Consider the following 22,151-nt stretch of genomic DNA (forward strand, 5'->3'; position numbering starts at 1 on the left):
TGTATATTCGTAAATCAAATAGAACTACAGGTGTAGCTACTGCATTATGTATATTCTAATGATTTGTAGCATTGAAAAAAGAGAAGTGATGTAACTTTACTATATTGCACAACTACTTATGGTGGTGTGGCCTCTATTACACAACCCAGACAATTAGGCACCACAAATACTTTAATACATGATCCCTTGTCCGGATTACTCCATGTTTTGATTAGTTACCAATATGGCTGTTATACACAGGTGATCACTTTAGTTTTCCTGTAGTGCAGTTTTTTTATTCTTAATTTCCTGTAGTGCAGTTTTTTATTCTTAAAGTGCAGCTAACAGCTACTGTTCTCACACGTGCAGTCGTATGGCTTCTTGTAACTTAGCATTTAATACAATAGTGTAGAGAGGCTTTCTGTTTGTAGTGAGCAAAAAGGCTTTTGATAGCTGGCCATGCAAACTAATCGATTCATAGAGCATCTGTGCCCATTATTACTGAATATGGAAGGCAAATCAGCAACCAATCGCGATCTGATCACCCTCGCGATCACCAATCCGATTATTGGTACATCTCTAGTCCAGTGTCTGATGTTGTAGAGACTGACAAAGATTCCTCATTACTAGTGTCCGTCATCTTTACTGTAATTTCGATGTTTCGAATTCAATAATTCCTTCGAACGAAGTCGAATCGAATACGAATTCGAATATTCGGTATATTCGTTTTAGCCCTAGTTTAAAGGTAGTTTGTTCAATTACACTTTGTTAGCGATGAAATAGTGGTTATTAATGAATTACAGAATACTTAAAATTATACTATGTTGCATGCATTATTAAAAAGCCACAACTAATAATAACACCATAGTTTAAAACTAATGCTTATAGTAGGGGATAGTAATAATTGAATGGTTGCCTACTGCCTAGTTTTTATAAGTAGTTTAATCAACCTGCTTTGTTTCCTCATCTCTAGTGTGCACTCACAGCCGGCTGTGGGTGTGCCTGGTGCAAAAATTGGTCGACTATTTTTCTGATTACCCAGTTCATACTGCACTGCTTGGCTAAGCTCCTTACCATTGACAGTAATGTTAAAACTATCACTTCCAATAGGATTAGTCACAGTACACGTGTAGTTTCCATTATCACTTGTAGTAACACTATTAATGGTGTAGTCACTACGGAATGTTGCAGTAGTATCATCATGTGCCACTGCGGTGATACTAGGAGTTGGTGTTAATAGCATACCATCCTTCATCCAGGTGAATGTGTCTGGGGGAGAACCTTCTGAAGTACAAGACAATGTTAGAGGAGAACCAATTATGCCATTAACAGCAGATACTGTAGTGGTGATCATTGGAGCAGCTGTGTGTATGAAGTTAGTTAACAACAATTAATCACACTATAAAGTGACTCACTTCTCACAGGTAAGTACACACCCACCCTCACAGTCTGGTCCACCATACTACTGTTCCTTATGGTACAAGTGTAAACACCTTCTTCATTAACAGTAAATGCAAGACACAATTCTACATTAATAACTCCAATGAAATTAGCAATATTAGCTCCACGTGGTTGTACCACAGGTCCATCACATAAACCATGAGATATTTGGGCATCATTAAAGGACAATTGACCCAACTCATCATTACTGTTACCACTAGGTCCTAATCCAGTGACACAACGAAACAAAACACCAGCTGATGTATCAGTCACACTAATAGCAGAATAGTCATCAACAATGTTACCAGAGACAACATCATTTGATCCAGTAGTCTGCATCCCTCCAACAAGTCCAACTCCTAATAATTATTATGAAGTGTGCATACATGATGATATCACAAGTACATGAAAAAATGTTGGAATTTTTAACTAGAGTAGGGACCATAGCACGTCGATAAAAAGTAATGAAACAAGTTGGAGTAGTCCATGATATTAAATCACTGTAAAACAATAGGAAGTGTTATATCCCTATTGTGCTCAAGATAACATAATGGAAATGCACAGTAGAGATATAACACTTCTTATTGTTTTACTGTGATTTAATATGGGGTAGGATAAAATGTCACGAAATGAAAACTAAGTATTAGATCCCTCCTACATTACTGTAGGGAAGATTTAGTTCCTAAGCATTAAATCATTCCTACAGTAATGTAGGGAAGATTTATGTACTAAAAAGATTATGTCTTTGCTCTTGATAAACTCTTTATTGTACTTGTATTGTTCTTTATTTATTAGCAACATGTATATACCTTATTCCAAAAAAGGAAGGTTTATCACATGAGACATATATTTTATACTGCTTTTTAACAGCTAACACTGTTGCGCTAATATTTGAACAAAGAGGGCAATATCATGCAGTAAGCTGACTATGTTGTTGAAGTGTATCCTTCACCTCCTCATACAATCCATCCTTCCCATGTCGGATTTTTAATCCTCGGGAAATCTGTATTTATATCAACCAACATATGACCTATTACAACTTTGTAGTATAACCTTACATTATTTACAGATCTTACACAAACATAAATGATCATCCTTTAAGTGTCATTAAAGAAAGTATTATCAAAAAATCCTGGAATGTGTTAATGAGAAATTGAGGTAGTATATATATACAATAGGAGGAACAAATCATTCCTATATTACTGTAGGGAAGATTTAGTGCCGAAGCATTAAATCTTTCCTACATTAATGTAGGAAAGATTTAATGCTTCGGCACTATTGCTTTGGCACTAAATCTTCCCTACAGTAATGTAGGAAAGATTTAATGCTTCAGCACTAAATCTTCACTATAGTAATGCAGGAGATATTTAGTATTTGAGGCACTAAATCTTTCCTACATTACTGTAGGAAAGCATCCCTATTTAGTGACATTTTCATGGAACCATTTAATATCATGAACTACTCCAACATGTTTCAGTACTTTTTATCAATGTGCTATGGTCCCTACTCTATGCCTGGTTTACTGTAATTGTTTTCGTAAAAGTGTGCGTGTGTGTGTGCGTGCGTGTGTGTGTGTGTGTGTGTGTGTGTGTGTGTGTGCGTGCGTGTGTGCGTGCGTGTGTGTACCTATCTACCTATGTTTGTCCATACGTACCTACATGGGAAAAATCGTTAAATAATGATAAAAGCAGCTTATACATAAGAAGTAAAAGTGAAATGAAGTCTGTATTAAAACTTCTGTACAGGTGAACTTTGCTCTGAGATGGTTTCTTTTCGGCGGACTGAAGTACGGGTGTGGCGACTTTCTTCAGACTTTGTAAACTACCTTCCCTTTGAGGTTTTCAGGTGTTTAACAACTGAAAAACAATGGTGCAGGCCCCGTACACTGCCAGGAATAGCCTGTCGCTTTGAGTCGAAAGGGGGCATATTCCTTAAGTACGCAAACAAAAATGAAGAGCAGCTTTGAGGCTTTGGCAAGAGAATTTGTGGAAAAAACACGATAGTCAAACTATAAAACAGTTTAGAAGATACTTCTGTGAGTAATATGTTGGTTAAAGCGGTTTGTTTAACAAGCGTTCTTTAGTAGTGCATAGCAATGTAATTGAGCGAATTATGAAAATTTCACGAGTTACGAAATACGAGAATTAGCTAATAATGTTATTGCACGACCAAAACTACCCTATTGTAAAATAGTAATACGTACATAGTTGGTTAATTCATAGTAGCATATACTATCTATGGTTAATTCCAGATGAGTTAGCTAGCTGCATGGTGCCAGGTTTTTAGAAGTAGCACAACATCAACTTGTTTCGTGTACTTGTGTTAATTTTTTTGTAAAATGACTGGTGAACCCACGTATACCGCATCTGAAATGGTGCAGCGCGCCCCAGCCCCTTATCATCTGTAAAGTAAACTATCCATTATGCTTCATTGTCAGCTATGTTCAACCCATTGCAGGGCTGGGACCCAGAGATTTTGAGTGGTCTGGCCAGACATGGACTGCAATGAAGGTCATAGTCACGCACACTACTAAATTTTTATTGATATAATATGATCTGTAAATCAGAGATTATCTGCTTTGATGTGTTACTTAACTGCATGTGCTATAAGCACACACAGCATGCTTTCATGATGTATACAAAAATTTCTCAACATGCAAGTTTAGTTTTAGATTGTAACTGCATGCTAATGCATGACATACATAGCTCAATACAGTGTGCCATGCAGATCACTCACTGGGTAATTTTGAGACAGTTAACACAGATGTAATGGCTTAGACTATATTAGAGTATTGCGATGACTGTTCTATTAGAGTATATTTTGATGACTGCTCTATTAGAGCATCTTGATCTTTTCACTAAAATCAAGTAGCTGAAAAGTGATTGGCCAGACAGTGGGCTCTGGCCCTGACCCATTGCACAGCATTTCGAATCAAGAACTGTTCGTAAAGCACCTCTGCAATTCACGCATACCAAAAAGAAAGAAATCGTGCCGCGCGCCCCAATCATATTAATTATTGTCTGAAAAATGAAATATCCATTACGCTTTGCTGTCAGCTATGTTCAACCCGTTACACAGCAGTACGAATCAAGAACTGTTCGAAAAGCACCTCTACAATCAAAATAGACACTATAAAAAATATGGACGATTTCCATTTCGAAGGGAAGCCATCACGTGCTACCACCAAATCAACACCTTTCGCTGTCAGCAAAGATGAATGGGACACAAATAAGGACACTGGTAAGTCCATGAAGAATGCACTGTACGTACTGCGGTATGCCAAAAAGCACCTCTCGGGACGAAGTGACGTCAAACAGTGAAAAAATCAAGCCCGTAGCCTTAGCCGTTATCGAGTTATGCTTGTCTAAATGCATCAGTCAGTCAGTCAGGCAGCAGAAAATTCCGTTAAATAAATTATTTTTAAAATTCCACAGCAACTTGTTGAAAGCATTTTGGGTCGATCTGAAAGCTTGTTTGGGCTTAGTTTTACCTAACAAATACTGCCTCATCGTCATCTGGGAAAATTGAGGCTGGTTTTTGGGTGATGCTATTTCGTGGGCCACACCTACTCCTTTGTGGTCCCTACTATACAGTAACTATCGTACTGTATGATATTGAGCTGCAATGCAATGAACAAGTGTTATATTCACAGGATTTTTACTGTACCTTCATATTGCCTTGGTTGAAAATAATTGTGCAAAAGTATCCATGCAAACTCTGATATGTATGGCTGCCTTTGTGCCATTCGCACTTTGTTAATTTAGTGCTTGTAGATCAAAGCATTCCTAGGAAGTCTACAAAAAAATTCCTAGAATGGGTGATAACCTTAGTAGCATAATATAGCATAAGTTAGAGCTACAGCTGTTGTTTCTTTGGGGGGGTTTGTCATAGCAATTATACAACCTGTGAATGACAATCTGTTATTGTAAAACCTATTATTGTACAATGAACAACTGTTCACATTTCTGGTAGTACTCAATCATCATAATAATATTTTATTACTTCCCCCGTACCAGGATCACTGTACCTTTCTACCCCTACTCGCAGAAGTCATGGCACCATGAAATTTCTTTAACCTGTGTGTGTGCGTGTGTGCGTGCATGCGTGTGTGAATGAGAGATGGGTGGCATAAATTCTTTAAAAACTGGTGTCACACTGTGAGTGTATTCAAGGAATGCTATGTACCATCATGTATAGATCATCAAGGTTTAGGCTTCCTACCCAAAAACACCCTCAATAATCAAGACCAAAATTTCTGTGACAGGTTTCTCTGAGAACATTTTAAGGCTTGATTGTGTCTTATATCCTGCCAAGCTGGTGTGAAGAAAAAGTGAGTCCGGGACAAAAAGTGGTCCAACAGGACAATTTCAGTTGACCAAAATTGGTCCACCACTAGACTAATTTTAGCAACCAAATTTGGTCTGGTCAACTTGGATTTGGTATCACCGAAATACAAGGCTTTGTATCATGCACCCAGGAGTATTTGCATGTGGACAGGCTGTCCATTTCATTATTCCATTATAAGATTGACAGCCTTTCAAGTTACTATTAGTCTGGAACAAACATAGAAAGTTACAAAAAAAGCATGCTTAAGCTTGTACTTTCACTTTTATTTATTAAAGTGTAGGAATAACACAAATAAGAATTTGTGTCAACTTGATAGCATACTCCTAATACCTTATTTATTAATTAGTTTTACAACCACACCGTACATGTACAAATATAGTTGATTACAAGACTGGCAATGATGATTAGTGATTACAGTAGGATGGTTGATATCTACAGAGCCTGTACAATATGCAGTAGTAAAGCTAGATTCATTAATTGTTTCCCATTTCTTTGACCTCAAAAATGACAGTAAACTGCGTAAATTGTGCAGCATATCCTTGAACAACACTCACAGTGTGACACCTCTTCAATCCATCCAAAATATAGACAATTTAGACAATTTCATTAAAAACGTGACAGCTAGTCAGCAGAGAGGAAGCTATATGTGTTACCACAAATTGACAGCTTGCACTATCAGTGAAAAGAAATGGAATGCAAACAGTGCCGGATGATATTGAGGAATAGCAAATGGTATACCTTTTGTAAAAAAATATTATGGTATTAACATAAAATCTTAGTCAGCCAATAGAAAATTCTGTTAAACAAAAAAAAATTATTGGAAGCATTATGACTGCTATGTAGACACTTATGGGTTTGCTTATACCTCACCAATACTGCCAAGAAGTAATGAAGGTATTGTTAGGGGTTTCATGGTAATAGTTATGGCCAGAAAAGCTCAAACCTTCATAATCAGTACTATCGTACTGAACATTATCACTGGCTACACATTTGAAATCATACACTACGATAGTAGTGTATAGTAGGGACCACAAAGGAGTAGGCGTGGCCCACGAAATAATATTGCCCAAAAACAGCCTCAATTTCCCCTAATGACGATCGGGCAGTATTGGTTAGGTGAAACTAAGCTCAAACAAGCTTTCAGATCGACCCGAAATGCTTTCAACAAGTTGCTACGGAATTTAAAAAATAATTTATTTAATGGAATTTTCTACTGACTAAATAACTGACTGACTGATGCCTTCAGACAAGCGTAACTCGATAACGGCTAAGGCTACGGGCTTGATTTTTTCACTGTTCGATGTCGCTTCGTCCAGACAGGTGCCTTTGGGCATACCGCAGTATGTACAATGCATTCTTCATGGACTTACCAGTGTCCTCTTTTGTGTCCCATTCATCTTTGCTGACAGCGAAAAGTGTCAATTTGGCGATAGCACGTGATGGCTTCCCTTCAAGTAACGGAAATCGTCCGTATTTTTCATAGCAGCTATTTTGATAGCAGAGGTACTTGTCAAACAGTTCTTGATTCGTACCGTTGTGTAATGGGTTGAACACGGCCACCAACGAACAAGCGTAATGGATACTTCACTTTTCATACGATAATTGATATAACTGGGGGCGCGGCATCATTTCTTTCGGAATGCGTCTCGGTGTGCAGAGGTGCTTTTCAAACAGTTCTTGATTCGAAAATGCTGCGTAACATGTTGAATATAGCTGACAACGAAGCATAATGGACACTTCACTTTTCAGACAATAATTGGGGCGCTCGGCACCATTTCAGATGCGGTATGCGTGGGTTCACCAGTCATAATAATTATTTACAAAAAAAATCAACAAACAAGTACAAATTTTTTTTTGGAATTTTCAACTAGAGTAGGGACCATAGAATATCGATAAAAAGTACTGAAACAAGCTGGAGTAGTGCACGATATTAAATCACAGTAAAACAATAAAAAGTGTTATATCCCTACTGTGCATTTCCATTATATATGGTATCTTGAGCACAGTAGGGATATAACACTTCTTATTGTTTTACTGTGATTTAATATCATGCACTACTCCAACTTGTTTCAGTACTTTTTATCGATATTCTATGGTCCCTACTCTAGTTGAAAATTCCAAATTTTTCTTTGTACTTGTATTTATAAGATTGCACTACAATTTTTAAATAGGCTAATTAATTAATTAATACATATGTGTGGCCCTCTGGTGGCTTCATTTAGCTGTCCCAGAGGTTACAATTGAATCACTTTATCAGGTATATAAAAGCAGTACACATGTTCACCTGATATTCGAAGTGTTAATGGATCACTAGTAAAGTTCACACCATCAAAAGTTACAGTACAAGTAATGGTACCAGCATCACCTGCCAGTAGATTATTACCAGTTACATTTTGTGTTGTCTGACCAGTAGGAAAACATGTTGGATTATCACTATTATGAGCAGTGTTAGTATAACATCCTGTAGTGTTCCACTGATATGGTCCAGTATATGTTTCTCCATTAGACAATGTCACCATACAAGTCAAAGTGACATTACTCAATATGGGATAGTCAAATGTGTTAGTAGATCCACTAACTGGTGTACCAGCTGGAGTACTGACTATGGTGACTGTCCGACGATCAACACCTGCAAGGATGTAAAATTAAAACAATAGATTTTGTTGTTGAGAGATATTAATATATTAAATCAAGAGTTCACCAGACAAATATATTAAACTCTTGATATAATGCACATAAAATATGGAGAAACCTTAAAACGTGACTATTTGCTAAATGAGTACGCAGTTTTCTTCTTTAAATAATTTTACACATTTATAAGTATACTCATTCATCAATTTTGAATAACTGCTTGTGACCTTACCATATCTACAGTATATACTACAGCACTTACGATCCCTCACAAAGTATACCTTCCCCAAAAGCTGCCATCAAAAATCAACTTAGAAGTAACTGGTGCGATAAAAAACACCTTTACAGATGAGTCTAACAAAGTGTATCTAGCATCTAATTAAATCAAAGAAAATCCACAGAAGCAGTGGAGGTAGGACATGTGTTCCGTACCACTTGATTATCAAACAGTACAATAATAGTGTTTAAGTAGGGATTGCACAGAAAATTTCGCATGCCACCAAAACTTCTGCCTTTGAAAATCATTTTAGAGGCAACTTATGTGATGAAAATCACCTTTACGGAATAGTACTAGTTCATATAATTAATAGTTATACCACGGCTGCGAGGAATTTGCTGATATATACACCAAAAATCCGAGGGCTGCGGGTGTATAATATCAGCAAATACCAAGCAGCTGTGGTATAAGTGATATCACTTGGGGCGCATTCACCTAATAGGTGAAAGAACTAACAAGAACTCACCCCGTTTGTTTTATACAGTAGCATCTGAAGATCAATCGTGATTTTAATAACGTGGGCTAATAGCCACCAGAACATTATCCATACATTAAAATGTCATTAATACGTTACTATGTTTCAACATGTAATGTTAGAAAACTTGTGATTGTGGGACAGAGTTTATATTGTTATCATTTTTGTACCAAGTTAAGCAAAATAACATCGCTATTGGGACAGTAAATAAGTTATTATATTAAGTTAAGTACTTAGGATTGTAAGTTATTAACCTATTTCAGCATAGTAGTAGTAGTAGTAGTTTTGCCATTCTGTGGTCTGTTCAAAGGATGATACGCGGTGGGTAGAAATATGCATCAATGATTGCCCAAAACAATTATTTTGTGCCTTCATTATCCTTTAGTAACAACCGACTTGTCTATCTTAGCGAATATACTCAGCTTAGCAACTACTACAAAAATGAGTCTCACAATACAAGCTCTATGTTGCTCAATATAACAAGTCAACGTGTATTGTTTCTTTGAACTGGCTGGGCATCAAAGTCATTGCCAAACTGCTTTCCCATGATATATTTGCGAGTTAAACCCCAAGCGGCTCCTTTGAACACCCACACTAAAGTGGTATATATATGTAACAAGTACACCAATAAATTTGGAATTTTCAACTAGAGTAGGGACCATAGCACATCGATAAAAAAGTACTGAAACAAGCTGGAGTAGTGCATGACATTAAATCACTGTAAAACAACAAGAAGTGTTATATCCCTACTGTGCTCAAGATACCATAACAGAAATGCACAGTAGGGATACAAGTATAAGCAAAAATTAGTAATTTTACATCCAATTAGGGATCATAGTAATAAAAAGTAAAGAAACAAGGTGGTTGCCTATATGCCTGCAGATATACTATAGTGGACATTTAATCCGTAATTCAGTCTTCAGAACCTCTGTTGTACAGCTATAGACTGAATTAGGGATTAAACGTCCACTATAGTATATCTGCAGGCATATAGGCAACCACCTTGTTTCTTTACTTTTTATTACTATGATCCCTAATTGGATGTAAAATTACTAATTTTTGCTTATACTTGTTTGTTTACTTTTTTTGAAACATAATGATAATTAGTGAACAACCTCAGTTGGTGATCCCTAACTGATATAGATTACTACTGTACTGTATGATATCGTTTCTGTATACTTTCTCTTTCTACATGCAGTGTAGCCACACGGATCATTGTAGTGGAAATATTGCAGAACGCTGCACATATAAGGATGATGCTACTGGTCCCAGAAACCTGATACAGCAAATTGTTGCGAAACATAATTATATGGTTCTATAAAATTAAAATTTTCATTTAATAGTGTTAACAAGTTTAGATAAATGTATTTCAGTATTATAATCATGTATGCATGTATATGGTTTTGCTGACTGTACAGAGAGCATTATAGCACTTGCAGTATTAAGGATATAACAGTCGATTACTGCATAGATATTATTAAAGCGCTTTTACGCGCCTCTAATATCTATGATTTAGTCAGTCAGTGTAACACTGCTTTTAGCTACCAGCGAGGCTATTGGTATGTTGAACACCTACATAACATTTCAAGCAAGGAATACTGTAAGAAACGCCTGAGCATTCTAGGTCTTGCACTGAAGCCATAACGCTCGCAAATGAAGCCATTACGCGTGTACCGCAAATCGTCACCTACGTAGTGCTGGAGAAAGGAACTGGGCACAAAGGATCTTTAAGGAGGACAAAGGTAGCACCATGATGCATGCATTGTAGCTGCTGCGGTTGGCGAAAAGGCACGTCTCGGGATGAAGCGACGTCAAACAGTGAAGAAATCAGGCCTGTAGCCTTAGCCGTTATCGAGTTACGCTTGCCTGAAGGCATTAGTAAGTTAGTTAGTAAGTTAGTTAGTAAGTTAGTCAGTCAGTAGAAAATTCGGTTAAATACGAAATTTTTAAAATTTCATAGCAACTTGATGGAACGTTTTAGAGTTGATCTAAAGACATTTTTGAGCTTGGTTATGCCTAACCAATACTGCTAAGCCGTCAGAAAGTTAATATTAGGCTGGTTTTGGGTGATATTTATAGGGCAAGAAACCCCAAACCTTGGTGATCCCTAATATACAGTTACTATCGTACTGTATGGTAACACTTCTTATTGTTTTACAGTGATTTAATATCATGGACTACTCCAACTTGTTTCAGTACTTTTATCGATGTGCTATGGTCCCTACTCTAGTTGAAAAAATTCCAAATTTTATCGTGTACTTCTTTGTTAACTTTTTTTTGTAAATAATTTTATTAGCTATGACTGGTGAAGCTATGACTGGTGAACCCATGCATATTGCATCTGAAAAGGCACCACGTGCCCCAGCTATATCAATTATCGTCCGAAAAGTGAAGTATCCATTACACTTCGTTGTCAGCTATGTTCAACCCGTTACACAGCATTTCGAATCAAGAACTGTTCGAAAAGCACCTCTACAATCCACGCATACCGAAAGAAAGAAATTGTGCCGCGCGCCCCAATTATATTAATTATCGTCTGAAAAGTGAAGTATCCATTATGCTTCCCTGTAGGCTATGTTCAACCCATTACACAGCAGTAAAAATCAAGAACTGTTTGAAAAGCACCTCTGCAATCAAAATAGCCACGATGAAAAATACGGACGATTTCCGTTTCAAAGGGAAGCCATCACGTGCTCGGGCCAAATCGAAACCTTTACCTGTCAGCAAAGATGAATGGGATACAAAGGAGGACACCGGTTAGTTCATGAAGAATGTATTGTACATACTGCGGTATGCCAAAAGGCACCTGTCGGGCCGAAGCAACATCGAACAGTGAAAAAATCAAGCCGTAGCCTTAGCTGTTATCGAGTTACGCTTGTCTGAAGGCATCAGTCAGTCAGTCAGTCACTTACTTACTTACTCACTCAGTCAGTCACTTACTTACTTACTCACTCAGTCAGTAGAAAATTCCGTTGAATAAAAAAAAGTTAAATTCCGTAGCATCTTGTTGAAAGCGTTTCGGGTCGATCTGAAAGCTTGATAGGGCTTAGTTTTACCTCACCAATACTGCCTCATCGTTGTAAGGGAAAATTGAGGCTGGTTTTTGGGTGATATTATTTCGTGGGCCATACCTACTCCTTTGTGGCCCTACTATACAGTTACTATCGTACCGTATGATAGTTATACCATGGGCAAGAGTGCTTTGCCTGATATATACGCACGAGCACGAAGGCGTTAGCCCGAGTGCGAGTGCGTATATATCAGGCAAAGCATGAGTGCCCATGGTATAACTAATATGTGCCACGTGGGTTAATCACCTACACGTGTGAGAAACTGCTGGCATGCTTCAAGAGTGTATTTATATTGGGATTTGTGAATTTCAATAGTGGACACTGGAAACAATGTAAGAATACGACAAGGCATTGCTGTGCTAAGAGTTCAAACGTACGCGCAACGACACAAGCATACAAAAAGTTCGATTGTGGGTTCATACAGTGAGTAAGGAGACACGGGACATCGAAACGTAACTTGATAATGATGGTTTAACGCTGGTAGAAGGTATTCACTATAATAATCGTGAGTAAATTATAGCCATTACAGTCGTGCATGAATACCACTTCACCACCAATGGCTCAATCTATTTAGCGGCGGTGTGTAACAATGAGTCAAAGCACGACTTATAGTGATGGTTTAATGCTGTTATAAGTGCTTCCAGGTATTTACTATTGAGACAGGTGTCTAGAACTTATCACAACAGAGCTCGCCTGCATTAGAAACAGCTCCATTTCAGTCAGAGGAATTATTCAACATACTTTTGAGAAACTACAAATAAACCTAATCCCACAATCAATATTAACATGTGTGACTATATAATGGCTTAAAGAGATAGCAAAGACATCAAAGAAATCTGAGGATTTCATGGAATGGGTTAACGAGATATGCACACCTAACTGTGCAATATCTTGAGTTAACGAGACATACATACCAGTGCGTATATCTCATTAAAGCAGTGGACTTAACGAGATGGTACAGTGTGTATATCTCGTTAACTTTTTGAACCGGTGCAATATATATATATATATATATATATATATATAGCATTAAATATAACAAAACACTTACAGGTGGTCGGATATAGAATTTTTTTTTAATCGCCAAAACTTGAGTTTTAGTCCCATTGCCTAACTTACCACAGTTATAGAGGCCAAACGAAGCAACGCATGGCCACCATTTTATGCCACAATAACAAACTCATCAGTGGGATGTGCCTTTGAGGTTCTGACGAGTGTAGGCCCTCTGCGCCTTGTCTTTTCTTTTATCTCCAATCAAGCTGCTTGTCTTCTTCTTTATTTAATGAAACCATATCAAGGTGTTAATTATCCATATCAACGCTTTCCTTCAGTAGCATATTTAGGCGCCACAGAATTATTTCAGAGCTGGATTTCAGAAGTGCTTCAGTCCTGGTGCTACTATAAGAAGTATACGAGCTAGATATCTGCAACTTCACAATTGGGATCCTGTTCGTGATAGGTCTGGCAGCACCATTGAAAAGGGCGGGTGCCACTAGACTAGTTCGTGATAGGGTTGCGACCACACACATCAAATAAAGACCTAGATTGACTAATAGCAGGAGTTTATAATGTGTTAGGGAGAGTATCGAATTTCGCTATACCCAATGAAAAATGAGCCCATAAAGTAGTTCGCATACCTTTGTGTCCTCTTGTAAATCTAACCACTTTTGATTGCCCAGTTTTAACACCTTCTTAGTTTGATTGGGTGGTCCGCATTGAATTACTATGGCTAAAACCCATCTAGACGTGCTTTTTTCACTATCACAACTGTCGAGGCATGGAATGGCGACCATGATGAAATGTCGAATTAAGACGTCATGCACAAAATTGGCTTTCCAGGTAAGTTGGCTGTATCTTTCTCTTTGTACTGAGTTCTTCAGTGCTTTGTGCCATACTTTTCTCGAGTACACTGTTCTTTCACTCTGTAGCTTCAGTCTCTCAATGTATATGCGTGCGTCGGGCGTACCCACTGAATTTGTCACCAATCAACACAAATCACCCGAGTCGTTTGAATGATGCCATAGGACTTTACGGGATCATTTTTCACAGGGTATAGCTTAGTTTTACACTCTCCCTACACCATTATAAACTCCTGCTAATAGTGATAGAGTACGGAGACCACACTTCTTCACAATCTAGCTCTTTACATAACAGAAAACAAGACCTTATTAGTCTAGCTAGCTGCACAACTCTTATCTGACTCAAGATACTCTAATACAACAGTCATGCATGTATGATACTCTAATGTGCCAAAGTAGAGCTATGCTGTAATACCATCATTCCTCTCTTGTTTCATTACTTTTTATTGCATAGATCTCTACTTCATTTTGAAAATTAACATTATTAAAAAATACACTAATTATTATTATCAATGATTGCAGTACAAAACCAGCCAACAATGGGGTTCGCTGATGCTAGTGGATAGTTAGATAGCTCTTTACAACGCTATGCACTTTGTTTTGTAAGGACCCCTAGAGAAATAGCAAAGTATCACAGTTTTGCATTCCTAACAGGGACTCAAAGTACTATCTAAAGATTTACTGAACCTTAGCGAACTTCATTTCACTGGTTTTGTATTACAACCATTAAGACTCACATGAAATTCCGAATACAAATTATTATATGTGACCTAATTTTAGAAAACCGTCGATATCCGCACAATTTTCAAAATGCATTTTATTTGTTCTTTGTTTTCTACAGGGACAGAGGAATAGACTAGCCAAGTTTCAGCTTCCTAAGTTAAGCAGCATTGGAAATACAGCACTAGATAGCCGGACGAGCAAATAATTTGATATGTGCAGAGGCTATCGAGAAAAGAATCTACAGGCGCTTACATAACCCATCATAACTTACTGATACAATGATGTACGGAATTGAATCTTGGCTCATTGTGTTCGCCATGAATGTGTGCATCCACCAAGGTATAGTTTTCCCCAGGCATGCTTCTTTGTTCGAGAAGGAAGGCAAATTCACTGAAAAACAATCGTCGGTAAATTCTTTCGTCACCGCAACATAAACAAACGTTTGTAACTTTGGTATCTGTTCGTGTATGAAGATGAAACAAAGATTTTTATACTCACTATGGACAGGCGAACAAGATGATGCCCAGGATTTATCCATTGGCGGCTTAATTCGCCCACCAGCGAGGCGATAAAAACTTGCGTAATTTTTTTTCTGGAGCTTGTGTTTTTTACCCGTAGTTTTTAAATGCGTTTTATTACATAAGTACTGTTGTGCGTATATCGATGGTTTTCCAAAATTCGGTCACATATAGCTATTCCTGGTAGTTTACAAGGCCTGCATCACTGTTTTTCAGTTGTTAAACCTGAAGGGATGGTAATTTACAAGAGTTGCCACACCATATTCAGACCATCCAAAAGAAACCACTTCAGAACAAAGTTCACCAGTTTGGAAGTTTAATACAGACATCAATTCACTCTTACTTTTTACTTGCAAGTACTTTTACCATTAACGATTTTGTTCACGTGGGTGCATACGGACAAACATACATAGTTAGGTACACAAGCACATGCATTTTTACGAAAACAATTTCAGTAACCCAGGTACATGCCCAGTTTAAAAATTTAGTGAAACTAGATACGGTAATTATATGTGGGACAATCCCTACTTTTGCAATGAACAAAATGTAGTACTATAACATGCTAATATAAAGTTGACTTTATCACATGATGTTATAGTACTGCATCTTCTGTTTCGCTACTTTTTATTGCTTGCATTCTTACAAGATACCGTAAACCCACATGCGCACTATAAATCATTTTACATGACTTAAGGTTTTAATATTTTGTAATCCAATGTTATCAAATATTTATGCATTCTAAACTTTTCAATAAGGGTGCTCACTGATATTTGAAGCCATGCAAGAATTTACCGCAAACACGTGAGCTGATCCATGTGGCTACTACATAACCATGCGTAAAACGGAACTGTTATACGTACTAGTTATCTCGTATACGACAATCGACAACGTGACAAGAAAGGAAGATGCCTAAGCAGTTGAAGCACATCGCGCATTTAACTGAGATTGGTAAAGCCAGAAAGAAACGCGTAGTTTTAACTACGAACGGCTCGGTGAGCAACATTTCTAGTAACGGAGGTGATGGTAGCACTTTACCAGGTGAGTAATTCGAGCTATATCAAGGAAATACACGTTGTGAATCCTTGCACATCCGCCTAATTGTACGTGATAGATGTATACATATTAAATGATAGTCCATTAAACTGTTTTAACCTTTAGTTAAAGCTTCCAACATAGTCACCTGCCATTGCACAGGAAATAATCCATGCTACTTAGTAGCAACCTTGTTTGTAACCTGGCTAATTGTGTAGGATACTCATTAGCTGGTGTAGTAGTGTTCCCATATAGTTAATCTTTGTATCATAACATCTGTTTTTAGAAGTTGATATACCAATGGAAACTGAAGCAAATCCCACAGTTGGACCATTGCTGGAGCAGGTAGCAAAGGCCTTAGAAGAAGTGGGAAAGGAGCTCTCAGTGAACGAGCAAAGACACTTGATGTCTAGCTCGGAGGTAACTTTGCAAGCCAAGGGTAACCCCAGCATTTTCAACACTGGTACCAAGCCAAGGTGTTGGAACTTGAATTATCCTGCACTAGCATTCATGCTAAAGGGAGGGTACTATAGTGAGTATGACAATGTTTTTGGTCTGCCAGTAATGCACCATACGACCTGGGAGGGTGTGGTAGAATGGGTTGGTAAGCATGTTGAAAAACTTACATTGTGGTCATGTGATCAGATAAGGGCCAAAATTATTGCACGTGTTGACCAACAAGCTAGCTATGATGGTTTTTATCTTACTCGTGGCCACCACTCGAACAATGCCTCTGCCACTTTGCATGGTGTCCAAACCGACTCAATTGCATGGTTTGCCCATCGCACCAAGAAAGGGAAAGGAGCTAACTGGGAAGGCACATTTTCTGGTGCAGAGGGAGATATGCTTTTAAGTATTTTAGGTGATGTAAAGAGTAGTGGTTTTACTATAGATCAAATTATCATGGATCATAATACTTCTGCCAATGCAATTATATGTAGCCAGTTTCCTGATACTCATATAACTAATCGTGGTAACCATACAGCAAAAACATTTCATAGTGATTTAAGTAAAATTAGGAGTTTAAAGTGTAAATGCAAACAGAATGGCTTGCAATGTAAGCGTATGAGTAAGGTATTTGTAGATAGGGTAAAACATTCTTTGAAGTGCCTGATGTCCTGCTCTGACGTCTTGGACAGTGACAATCCTCTTGCTGCTTTTTCTGAAGGTGTTATGAATTTCTATAATCATTATTGCAAAGATGAGCATGCTTCTGTGTGGTGAAAATATCACATTGAAAAGAATGATGGCGGCACCCCTTATAGTACTAAACATAGACTTATGTGTGCTGAACAATCTCAAGCTTTTTATGAGTTACTGCAAAATATGTCGGACAGGCCCCAGGAGTATGTGACGAGCAGAGGTAAGCTAACTACTAATTCACTCATGGTCTTGCATTAAAAAGAAGGTAGATTTAAATACACATTACAGTACATCATTGTTGCAAATCTAATATGGCTATATTTCATAAAAACCTAGGTCCCATTTGGAAATTAATATGCATGTGTGAAATGGGTATAGATGTGCCAGAGAATGCAATCCAATATATGCTACATAGCCATGAAGGCTTCAAATTTTGTAGAGATCAGCTGATAAATTCTCTACAGGGCTATGTTTAGATTTAGCACGTAGCGCTATGGCTTTGCGAGTTACGATGATGGAAACGCAAGGTTTTGTTTAATGAACCACACTTTTAGTGCTAACTTGTGTTCTGTGTGAGCTACGCAAAAATACTAAACATAGAGCTATGAGTTATAACCTGAAGTTTACTCAGCGTGGTTCCCAGCACGTTAGTGTTGAAAATGGAGGACTAGTTACGATTTAACCGCTCTGTATTTAAACGCTCTACAAAGAATCTCACCATGCTATGAAATGGTACAAGCTAGAAGAATTCTGTTTGGTTTGTGTTGAAGAGAAAGGGAAGCACTTCTAATGTAAGTAGTATATGGATTCATTTTACACGTTGTGCGTGTACAAGAAACAATACAAAATCATGCATTGTATGGCTTCAAATAGCCGTGAACACCCTTAATTGACATGGAATTCAAATGTTGTCATGGAAACACGATTTGTCACATGTCAATTAAAACTAAGTTAAAACTATGAACCAAAATTCAGACCAATGAAGACCCATGATAATTTAATAACAAATCTAAGAACATCACTTTTGAGGGACTGACAAGAGGATTTGTGAATAAGCATTACAATATGGCCTAAAACAAGATATTGTGGTCACATTAATTTTTAAATTCATACTACAAACTAGAACAGTTATTTTTACTACAAATGGCTCTGTCAAGACCTGGACAAGAAGCCAAACTAGTAGTTTGCACATACAAAATGTTAACAACTTGTTTGACAGTCCTGATTTTTGGTTCAGGAAAATATTGCCATTAGAGAGCAACACCATGCATGTGCTTACAGGTGCACCAGTTGCTTAATTACGTAATATTATTAATTCGACAGTTGCTCACTATCCCATAACCTTACCTGAACAACCTTTTAATGCATGGGAGATACATTTTTAGGAACTGGGAAGCACAAGGTATAAAAGTGCTACTAGACTCAATCTCTATTGTACAAAATAATGCATATAGGCATGCCATAGACCTTTCAGGCAGGCAATACACCATTAAGTTTGCCTGTCTCAATATCTGCATTTGCCCCCTCTAAATAAAGTTCTACAAAAATCACTAAATAGTGAGTAACTTGCATATTTTATCACCAGTAAAATTTTTATCATTAACACCTTTTCACACACATTTAAATGCTCAGGTTAAACTCAAACATACAAATTTACAATTACAGCGGAAATAAACCTTACAAAGAAATATTAACTTGTGAAGTGAGTAGCAAGCACTTTTAGTGAATACATAAAGTTCTTCAAAAATACATTAAATATCAGTTGCATTTTTTTGTGAAATCAGCAAAGAATGGTATTACCTGAATTTTAACAAGAGAAACTCTTAACACAATAGTAGCATGAAAGCCAGCAACAGTTAAACCCATAACACCACATAATTTCTTTTCAGGAATGCATTTTTACACAGGCTTATATGGCCATGTAACCTGCTACCTAAAAACCAGGTATCAAAATAAAGTTTATTTAATGGGCTACTAGCGGAAGGTTAAATAACTATGAAGAACAGTGACCTTTTGCAATGCCACATTCCACATATTATCTACCGTCTTAATTAAGGTTTCAATGGTGAATTGGTCAATGGTAGGATTTCCAATGTAAAAATTCGATATCTTTCAAAATATTTGCTAACTACTGTTACGTGTTGGACTAATTCTCACTTGAATACAGCTTCAGTGGTGATAAATTCTATTGCTTTCTTAGGGTAGAAATCCATCAAAATACTCGCAAAACCTGAGATTGCGAGCTGTAACTCTCAGAAGCCTTGATCCTTTATCGCAATACTGGAGTTCAACCTACTTCTGTTAGTAAACCTTCACTTTAAAGCATTGGTAGTTTGATTGGTGAGGTAGGTTTCCTGTCGCTGCATCATTTGAGCACAATTTTGGGTTCCAAAAATGGGTTTTCGTCTATGGACACCAAATGATTGATAGCCCAAACTACTTCACACCACAGTAGTAACCATCCGTCAACAAAGACGTCACATACAAAGTATGGTTATATTTGAACATCGCTAACCATATGATATAGGGCAAAATTTGCTGAACTGCATATCTCGGTGTAAAACAATAGTATGATCCATACAATATAACTAATAGCAAGGTTATCGTCGCTGCAATTTAGCTACAAAAGCACTTAGCCTATTCAATCAGGCTTATCTGACTAGGTTTGAGTGTGGTCAGTAATGATACACCGCCTACATTTATTTGTTTATTATCACTGGGCAGGCAATATTTGTATTGAGGGATAAAATCACAGTTGTCGTAGCACTGCATAAGACATCAAGTGTTTAGGTGGCAGAAATCATGCAAGCTTACTGTAATTTCCTTAGCACCATTTAATTTAATTTTACGATTCCTGACAGTGATAACCTCACTTCTAGCTGTACTTTTATACAGTTGCTTTACACCAAGATTTATATTTTTAGAGTGGGCAAGTTATGTAGTCAAGGTGTGATTTCTGGCAAATTTTCCCTATATCACGCTCACCCAGATGGTTAGAGATGTTCAAACCTACGTATGTAACTTCTTTGTCGATGGATGACTACTACTGCGGTGTGAAGAGGTTCGAGCTATCAATTGTTTGGTATCCATAGACGAAAACCCATTTTTGGAGCCCAAAAGTGTGCTCAAATGATGCACCGACAGAAACCCTATGTCACCAATCAAACTACCAATACTTTTAGGTGAAGGTTTACTCACAGAGGAAGGTTGAACTCCAGTATTACAATAAAGGATCAAGGCTTCTGAGAGTTACAGCTCATAATCTCCGATTTTGCAGATATTTCGACAAGAAGGCAATGGAATTTACAGTGGAACCTCGAACTAATTGGGGGAAAGGGTGTTCATATAACTGAATAGAATGTAAAATTGAACTTCCATACATTTATATACAGAGCTTTGCTCAACTACTCTAATAAAGCATACACTTGTTGACAAAATACCCTAATTGAGCAGTCGATTTGGCGTTCGGATAACCAAGAGTTCAGTTAATCGGTGTTCAGATAATTGAAGTTCCACTGTATTGCCACTGCAGCTGTATTCAAGTGAGAGTTAGTCCAACATGTAACAGCAGTTAGCATATTATTATGAAGATGTCGAATTTTTACATTGATAACCCTGGTGATCCCATATACTCAAACAATTAGTTTGGAGTATATGGGATCACCAGGCAAAAGAGCTTTGCAGCATTTTCTAAAGGTACACTGTATGTAAAGGATTTGCAAGTTTACTAACTGAAATTCATTTCCACGGCATGTTTTGGTCCTTGCACATTCATTGTAGGGTACATTCCTAGGTATCATTTTAATCCTTAATACATCACCAATAAACTTGTGAAGCATTAGGATAAACACTTCAAACATTACAGTGCATTGTCTACAACCATTCGTAGCAGCTGGTATACTGGCCTAAGCAGCTTCAAGGGTTAAAGAATGTATCCAAACTTCCTTTAAAAAAAATTGTTTAAAAGTCTGATCACAATGTAGCCTTTAATTTTTAGCACTGCTAGTGAACTATTTAAGTTTCAGTATATTCCTGCTTACTAGGATAGTTATCCTGGGCGTAATGTATTTCACGGACTGGACTCACAGACTGGACTTGCGGACTGAGCTGGAAACAGCTTTTAAACAATAATCCAGGCATTATCGATCACTTGCAACACTGGAGACATCACTATCAAGCTACAACTGCTGGTACTGTTCTTCCTTACAAGTGATGACACTAGCACTTGCACTAATCAATTAGAATACAATTACGATATATGTGTACTAGCACAGTGATAAAGCGTGATAGAGGCTATTGTTGTAGCGTAGATGTTTTCCTTTGTTACTCTAGCACTAGCGTTAGGGCTGTAGTGACGAGCCAGTTTATTTGCATAGCTCCATCACCTCGCCCGGTGCTACCTGCTAAGAATAATTATTGACTCATCTCTACATCCCTAACGTTAGTGCTAAAGCAATAAAGGAAAACATCTATGCTACAACAATAGCCTCTATCATGCTTTATCACTGCTAGTACATGTGTATCGTAAGTGTATTCTAATTAATTAGTGCATGCACTAGTGTCATCACTTGTAAGGAAGAGCAGTACCAGCAGTTGTAGCTCAACAGTGGTGTCTCCAGTGTTGCAAGAGACCTGGATTATTGTTTAAAAGCTGTT

General features: G+C 37.5%; 1 protein-coding gene across 1 annotated transcript in view; it reads right to left on the minus strand.

The window, feature by feature from the left end:
* Positions 1-22,151, minus strand: part of LOC136255277 (mucin-22-like) — a 95,832-nt gene that overhangs the window by 39,747 nt on the left and 33,934 nt on the right. Inside the window, exons 8-10 of the mRNA XM_066048002.1 lie at positions 8,051-8,395; positions 1,395-1,778; positions 1,054-1,341 (exon numbers count right to left, since the gene is read on the minus strand). Of these exons, the coding sequence (XP_065904074.1) occupies positions 1,054-1,341; positions 1,395-1,778; positions 8,051-8,395 (1,017 nt within the window). The remainder of the gene's footprint in view (positions 1-1,053; positions 1,342-1,394; positions 1,779-8,050; positions 8,396-22,151) is intronic.

The sequence above is a fragment of the Dysidea avara genome, chromosome 5 (assembly GCF_963678975.1).
Source record: "Dysidea avara chromosome 5, odDysAvar1.4, whole genome shotgun sequence".
In the NCBI taxonomy this organism is placed as follows: domain Eukaryota; kingdom Metazoa; phylum Porifera; class Demospongiae; order Dictyoceratida; family Dysideidae; genus Dysidea; species Dysidea avara.